Source organism: Setaria italica, chromosome III (genome assembly GCF_000263155.2).
Source record: "Setaria italica strain Yugu1 chromosome III, Setaria_italica_v2.0, whole genome shotgun sequence".
Taxonomy (NCBI): Eukaryota; Viridiplantae; Streptophyta; class Magnoliopsida; order Poales; family Poaceae; genus Setaria; species Setaria italica.
In genome coordinates this window covers 36,178,374-36,186,774 of record NC_028452.1, presented here as the reverse complement: position 1 = coordinate 36,186,774, position 8,401 = coordinate 36,178,374, and the positions used below count along the sequence as shown (strand labels likewise).

Here is an 8,401-nt window from a genome sequence, read left to right as displayed (position 1 = left end):
CATGCGCGCAACTGCGCGCTCGCCCGAGCAGTCGCCTCTTGTCCTATCGCATCCCCCCCTTTTCCCACAAAGCGCCGATCTTCCGGAAATATCAAAACCACCCTCAGTGGCCATTGCTTGTGCCTCCTGGTACGCCGCAAAGTGAAAGTAAAGTAATTTACCAGGGGTGGTTTCAGAAATATGGACGCTGTAAAAGCGCTTTTTCTACCCGTTTCACCGTTTTACCCCTCCCCGACGCGTTCCGACCCCCGTCTCTCCCTCCCTCCTCTTCCGTCCGCTTTCTCTCTCTAGGGTTTTTCCCCACTTCGCTTTGCTTCCCCACCTGCTCTCTCTCTCTCTCTCTCTCGTCCCCATCACCGTCGCCATCACCCCCCCTTCCCTCTCTCTCTCTCCTTTCACCTCGGCTCCAATGGCGGACGCCGACGCCAACCCCCCGCCCCCCGACGCCGCGGCCTCCCCGATCGCCTCGATCTCCCCCTCCACCGTCGGCGCCGGGGATGCCACGGACGCTGACGCGGACTCGATCGTGAAGCAGCTCGCCGGGCTGGGCATCGCCGCCGCGGGCGGGGAAGTGTTCCCTGAGCCCTCGGGCTGGGACGACGTCCCCGTCCCTGTCCCCGTCGCCGTCGCCGACGGCGATGAAGTCGCCGGCGAGAAGGTGCGGGGCCCACCAGCGCTGGCAGCGGCGGGGGCCGGGGCTGCGGATGCCAAGGTGCGCTTCCCCCGCCGGCCCGGGGAGCCGGACTGCACGTACTACCTCAAGTTCGGCACCTGTCGCTTCGGGATCAAGTGCAAGTTCAACCACCCGTCGCGGAAGAAGAAGGGTAGTAGGGTATGTCCCGGACGCTTGGACTTGGACTGGGCCAGTAATAAAAGCCCTCTGCTCTTTTTCGGTGGGATTTTTGTTGGAGGGGTTTTGATCCGGTTCTGGTGAATGGTGATGGCGAGTTGGGGTTTGGTGGTTTGTGCCTGGGGGGAGTGAAAAGGAGACGGATTTTGCCCCCTTTTTTTTTTTGCTCCGTGTGTTTGTGACCTCCCGTTGCTTTCGATGTGTGGATTTGCAGGCGAGAGGGAGTGGGAGCAGCGGGAGCGGGAGCAACAGCAGCAGCAATAAAGCATCTTCTCCTGATGATGATCAGGTGATTGGCCCTTCTAAGCTTGCTGCTGCATGTGTGCCTCCTGCCTTTTGTGCATGCATGTCTGTCTAATTTTGGCACCTTGATGATACTGTGGAAGAGGTCGGCTTTAGCAAAAGAGACTAAGAGGGACTCGTATTTTTTTGTGTGTTGTGTTATAAATACATCATTTTTTGGTTTTTATTGGTTGTCATGTTGGGAGTGGTGAATGCTGCCAGGTGGGGCCGTGGGGGAAGCAATTGGACTGCGTGTGTTATGTATGTGTGTATGTAGTTGTTCCGTGAGGGATCTAGATGCATTTCAACATCTTATGCTGTTGAGATCAGATAGTATGTTCCGTTTTATATATTATTGGGCAATGCATGTCAAATTGCATTTGTTCTGTTGGTATGAAGTGGGCTTCGGGGATATGCTTGCACTATATAACTTCAACATAGAAGCTAGATTTTCTACCCATTCATTCAATTCTGATGCATATTAACTGTATTGAACTTGCTGGATAAGCATTCATCACCCAGTGAGATAAACAAGTGCCTGGAATGGGCTACATATTCTTTTGTGCCACATCTTTAGGTGTTTTTACTCCCAAGTGCACCCAGGTCCCACATCTCCTAATCAGCATCGGTTTGCTATGATTTTGTCTGTGGATTGTAATAATAAATCATAAATGTGGATACTGCTCAAAGTGTGACTCTTTCCTTTTTTGTCATTGTTTCAATGTGATTTTTTAGCCCCATAGTTTCTCTTATATTTTAATTGTAAATAGGATAACAGTATGTAATTTGTTACTCTCTGGGCTAATATCTGTAATAAACAAATTGAATGATCACTAAAGACCAGAATGACTTGAAAAAGCTTCTAAGCCTGAATGATAAACTCAATAGATCTTCATGTCCATGTTATACTTAATGAAGAAACTCAAGATCTTCCACAAGTTCTTTTATTTCAAGATGTACAGGCTAGCCTTGCACTTTGCATCCCTATCTATCATTGTACTAATATGAAGATTGTCCATTTAAATTGTGTTTCAAGTGCTCCCGCCTTGCCACATCAAATTTCCTACCGTACCAGAAAGTTGAAGAAAAGATTGTCTAATTCAAATTGAAAATCTCACCACAGCAAGGCTGTTTGTTCTTTTTCCTAATTTGGTTCAGCACCTGTTGGATATCCTGTTGATGAACATGTTATTTTGAGTAGCCTTGTCCTTGTGGTTGCATGACTTCCATTTGTTTTGAGAAACTACAAGTATGTTTTCTTGAGTAATAATTACAAATTGAGGGGTCTTTACGTGGTTGAAAAGTTGCCAACAAATTTGAGATCACCCACTTGAATTAAAAAAAAATCATGGCAGCTTCATAATATATTGCCTTCTGAATGAAAAGATGCCATCACTACTTACCCGTTACTGTAATGTACCCTCTTTTTTTAAAAAAATCTCCGATGCTTTGTATCCAATAGGTTGCTGTTTAGTATGTTTCCCATTTAACCTTCTTACTATAATATGCTTATTCAACATGTGAACTGTTTGTGCACTTCGTGATCAGTACTGCACGGAGATATTTGAAGACTAGTCATAACTTTTAGACAAACTATAATTGACTTTTGTAAGGATCAAGTTTCACATATTCAGAAGTTTTCTTGGATGTATTTCTAATAATGTGGTGATGATTGTTAATGTGTTTGGCCCACTTTTATATTATTTATAATAATGGTTTTTGTATTAAATTAGTAATATCTGCATTTAGAATTATACATCTTGCATACAAGCCTTTGACTACGCTCTGATTGCTGTTTCTAATTATCTATTTGACTTTTGGCCAGGCTCCTAGAGAAGAATACGAAGGCCTTGTTCCAGATATTTCAGATTCTGTGGTGAGCCATATTTTACATTCTTTGTACACAATAATGTGAAAAGATAATACATACACCCCAAATTTGTAGACAATAAATTACATTAGTGGTTCACTAGTCACTACCATGAAATAGATCCAGGGTGATTGAAACTATCAGTGATGTATGAGTGACTGATGATGCCATCTTCCTCCAATTTTTCATTTTTTTAGTTTCTGACATAAATAATGTACACTATACTGAATTTGATTGGCTTCGAAGCAACTTGAAAGGAATGCCTCCATAATCAATTACTACTGAAAACATAGGATGCTATCCAGTTTGTGATCAATTTTAATCATGAATTATACGGCTCTGATTCATCACTTGGTTATTTAATGTACATGTTGATAAATTTAGTTCTGCTAATTACCTAATTTTCTGCAGAGCTTTGATGATAAGGGGAGTTCATCTAACTCAGAAAATCATAGGAAGAACTCATATGAGGTTAGTATCTCCTTAGCATTTTATGGATTGGTTAATTCTTGATCTTTGTCAGATGTTGTTCATTATTGGCATTGATTCCATCGTGCTTGCAGAACCAGTGAAATGCCAGTGTTTTGTCAGATGTGTTTGTTATCGGCATTGATTGCATCATGCTTGCAGAACTAGTGAAATACCAGCTGTTTAACCTTCAGTACCAACTTAAATAGGCTGCAGTTCTTTCCGTCTTTTTTGAACTCCATGTTTGATGCCTACTGTATTTTAATTGTTCCAGGTTATTGATATGAAGAAGGGGAAAATGGAGCCAAAGGAAAAGGTTATGTCAAGGACACTATCATGTGAACTAATCTTGAGATTGCTTACTGATGTAAATACAATTGAAACTTAAATACTCATATCTTATGTTGGCAGATTTCGGAAGAGCCTGAAAAGGGAATTTATTTCAAGAAGTTAGACGAGACGAATAATACAAGCCAGAAGGTTAGGATTTATACGCAGAGGTCATATGATTTTTAAGCATCTATATCGTTAGGTTGAGGAATTAATGTATTGTAGCATTCTACATTCACAGAAACTTGTTAATTCGTGTTTTCTCAGCTGGGATATGTTGAACTCCATCTTTGCATGATGATATAGATTCATTCCTAACCAAAGTCCGGTCTTAATGGAGATTTATGATCTATTTTATGTGAAGCCTTTGTTCTATTGTATCCTGATTGTTCTCTCTACGTTTTCTGATTGTTGAGTTTTTGAAGGGTGCCAAGGATAAAAGAAGGGAAACCTTTTCGGAAGGTAGTGCTCAGGAGGAGTGCAAGGTTTGTTTGTGCTCTTTCATCATAAATTTATTGATTGAATTTTTTGTGATTAACTTGCATTAAAAGCTTTTTGAATTTTTTGTATATTTATTCACTCCCCCCCCCAAACATATGTTAAGACTCAATTGGTATTGGGGCTGAGGACCAGCTCCGTGAAGTTATAAGGGCCTGTTTGTTTCCTTTTTGGACCAGCTCTTTTGGACTGGATTGTAAAAAGTTAGATTCAAAAGCTGGATGTTAGGCAACCTGGATTGAGTGGGTTGGACTGTTGGGTTTGGATATCAAAAGTCTACGATGCGCTCAACTGTTTTAGAGGCCAAGTGGGTAGAGCTGGTGGCAGTGCGGGTAATTTTCGATCAAGTTCTGTAGGCAGTTTGGTAAATGCGATCACATTCCAGATTCCACAATCCAAGAAGCTAGGTTTGAGTGAATTGTTGGATTGATTGTACCATCTGAGGCCAAAAGCTGTCTGTTTGTTTCCACTTCAGCTTATAGAAGTTGGATTCCATAATCTGGAGGGGAAACAAACAGGTGCTAAGCCAATGATGTCTTATGTCTTGAAGACTTGAACCATGAGCCATCCGGAACCAGATCAAGTAGGTAGATAGCATTCCATCTCTTTGCAGCATGCCTATCTGAAAAACGAACTTGTTCTCAGGTTGTAGCTACAGCAGCTTTCAGGAGCTTCCTAGTTTTGTTCATTAATTGCAATTATGTGTACTTAGACGCAATGCTTTTTCTAGTTGCTTATTTTCCCCGTTGTATACCTTTGTTGTTGCAAATTAGTTTCTTCTGATCACTTTAGTCAGCATAAGCTCATGCATACATATCTTATATAAAATCTAAGGCATTGAAGTTGGGATTACATCTTTCATCGCAAGGATATTGCTCTCCTGTGTATCCTATAACATAATGTACCTTGCAGTATTATTCAACACCAGGTGGATGCAAATTTGGGAAAGCTTGCAAATACCTCCACCGTGAGGGAAAAGAAGGGAAAGCAGAGGTTGAAAAGGTTGAGCTGAACTTTCTAGGTCTTCCACTGCGACCAGTAAGTCTTACATTAGTTATGCAGCTTATATCTATTTTTTGTTATGTCCTCCCATTCTTGTTATATTATTGCAAAGTGCAAAATAATATCTAGGTGCAATCATTATTATCGATTCAGGCACCAAATTTACAAGAAAATTCTGAAAAATTTTGGATGCATTTATGAACTCAGTTTACCTTTGTATATGGAATTTTCAAAGGCATAAGTTCATTTTGATCTTGTAGGGTGAAAAGGAGTGCCCGTTCTATATGCGTACTGGGAGCTGCAAATTTGCCACTAACTGCAAATTTCACCACCCAGATCCTACAAATGTGCCTTCAAAAGAACCAGTTTTGGAACATGAGAATGGGGATACACCACAGCAAAATGTCCAAGGACCCTCTCAGCCCAGTGTTCCAATATGGCCTGAACAGAGAGCATTGAATGAGCAACATGTTCCTTTTCTAGCTCCAGCACCATCGTACAATGGTGGAATGATTCCACCTCAAGGAATGTATCCATCTCCTGACTGGAATGGGTATCATCAGGTAAATGTACTCAGTTAAACAATTTCTTTCACTTCAGCATTTGCCATTAATTCTACTGGATGATATTAATGATTTTTGTCCTTAAATTGCTTTTCTGTGGATTAAGAACCAAACATTTTAGTTTGTCTTTTGGTGTGTGTTCGCTGATCCTTGAAGTGGTTCTATCCCTGTGTGAAATTTATATAATTTTACTATCCTGAGGAACTAGTTGAAAGTTAAAAATTATGCGTAATAGCAAATATATTTTTCGCCTCTTATGATTAAGAAGGCAAGTACCTGGACTTATTGGTTTGGGAAATTGATTAACTTAGGGTGAGTTTGGATCTCCAGCAATAAGTACTTTAGCCTTGCTGGTCAAAGATTGCCATTTGGTAAGAATAGAAACATCTGGCTTTGGAAGGCCATCTAGCCTGTAGTAGCAAGCAAAGGCTTCCCCTAAGTGGCCAGTCAGCGGTTGCATGGAAGATCGTGGGCTTTTCATGCTGCAGCTCAGAGCAACCAAATGAGATACCTCGCTTGTCCAGGCTATGCCTGTATGAGCTAGCTTGAACTGGCCTAGCTAAGTGAGATGTACAGTTTTCTATGTTCTATTATCCCCTTTGGGTACTATTTCTTCAGTTAGACTACCTAGGTATGTTTATATTAACATAAAAGAGTGCAGCCATTTTGTTTATTTTTATTAATTTCTGTTGAGATTCTTAGTATCATGCCAAGAGAAAAGTAATGCCAAGCAGAAATATTCTGTTTTTTTTATCGCTGAATCATGTGAAGTTCCGTGTTGTGTTTCAGTTCAACAATTTTTCACTAAAGCATTTAATAACTTTCCATTATGCTTAATATTGATGCTCTCTTGGTAAATATTTGATGTGTGAATATTGGTTTCAGGTTCCTGTGAATCCATATTATCCTCCCCCCTTTCCGCATTTTCCAGCTCCTCATATGAATCACCCGATGTACAAGGCTGTGGATATACCAGGACATCAGCAACTACCTTCTGATGAATATCCAGAGAGACCTGGCCAACCTGAATGCCAGCATTTTGTTAAGAGTGGTTTCTGCAAATACAGGATGAAATGTAGATTTCACCACCCAAGGGCGCGTCAGCCTGCACCACTAACAGGTCTTAGCCCCATTGGCCTGCCTATCAAACCTGTAAGTTCCTATCCAATCCAATCATCTTTTTTCTCGAACTCATATCCAATCATCTTATTTTCTCTGTTAAGATGAACATTTATGATTGCATGCGGTACATGATACTTCCATGTATCCTTATTTTCATTGAGAGGAAAGAAGAGATGACAACCCTATTTTGCTTGTGAACATCTCAGAACCTTTCCAAGAACAGGTTGCCTTTTGGTTGATATGTTTAAGATAGAAGAGTTTATTTGCTACTATTGATAGCTTCTGCTAGCCTCTGTCAAACTGATTAGAAATAACACTGGCTAAGCTTATTTTCCTTTTCCTGTCATTTTGTATAGGATCAACCTGTGTGCACATACTATGGCCGCTTCGGTGTTTGCAAGTATGGTCCAGCTTGCATGTTCAACCACCCCTTCAACTTTGGCCCTCCGGTGCCTGCAGCAGGACCACCCCTCCCCGGCCAATACCACCCCACACCAGGAAACTTCACCGTCTAGCAGGCACGAGATGAGCGATTTTCTGGAGGTCGCCACAAGTGCTTGTAATAACTTCCACCTGTAAAATAGCTGTAAGTGGCTGGCGGTAGAGATCCAGCTCCCAAATCGCAACGAAGTTGCACGAAGCTGGGTACATTGCCTTTTGGATTAAACCATTCGAACCTGTTGACAGTACTGCAAACTTTACGCTGTACAGCATGTTACAGTTCGTACATAACTGCCCTTGGACTTCAAATTCCAGTTGCATGTTTTGGTACGAGTACCAGGAGTTAAAACTTTGGTGTGGGTTGGTTATGGGTTTCCACGTTTCCGGGGGATCGTATTGCATCTGGCAGTAGCTAATCTGCCCGTGTGTTGTAACCTATGGAGTACAGGTTTCCGTGTTCATAAATACTTATTTCGTCCTAGAATATAGTTACGTTAAGCATTTAAAATTTATCTCAAATATAACTACGTTTAAAGTTTCCACCCCAACATTTAAAATACCCCTACCCTTCCATGAGATGAATTGGTACCCAGCTGCTTATCTTCGCATCCTCATCTCCCACACGCAACTTCGCTCCCCTCCGTACCTCAAGTGCCGTCGTTCTCTCTCCCTCGAATTCGTTAACCCTAATGCTCATTCTACTCCCTGCAGATCGAATCGGAGCTCGATTCACAACCTTCCTCATGTCCGTGCAATGGGTTGTGTTCTTCGGGTAGCATGTAGAACCTTTTGGCCTTCGTGTTGGTATAGAACCATTTTTCATCAATGTGCAATGTGTAGCTCATATCAATGAAGGTTGGATGGTCTTTCACAGTAGCAGAATCTAGCATGGAAACACAATATCGGAGATGGGATTTCTTATTTTTGTACCTCAAGTAGGGCTTCAGTGTGTTAGAGTGGCGCCGAATCTTGCCT

At 41.7% G+C, this 8,401-nt stretch overlaps 1 protein-coding gene across 2 annotated transcripts; it reads left to right on the top strand.

Moving 5' to 3' along the window:
- Positions 1–286: 286 nt before the first annotated feature.
- LOC101759454 (zinc finger CCCH domain-containing protein 65) lies at positions 287–7,765 on the top strand. Of its 2 annotated transcripts, none has more exons than XM_012845014.3 (11): positions 287–832; positions 1,065–1,139; positions 2,958–3,008; positions 3,414–3,473; positions 3,745–3,786; positions 3,882–3,950; positions 4,217–4,285; positions 5,211–5,336; positions 5,561–5,863; positions 6,749–7,015; positions 7,342–7,765. In XM_012845014.3, exons 1-11 carry the CDS (start codon positions 410–412, stop codon positions 7,498–7,500), a joined length of 1,644 nt encoding a protein of 547 aa, XP_012700468.1. In that variant the 5' UTR covers positions 287–409; the 3' UTR covers positions 7,501–7,765. The 2 variants fall into 2 exon arrangements, with proteins under 2 accessions (XP_012700468.1, XP_004963965.2); XM_004963908.4 differs by having other exon boundaries at positions 288–832; positions 4,226–4,285.
- Positions 7,766–8,401: the final 636 nt, after the last annotated feature.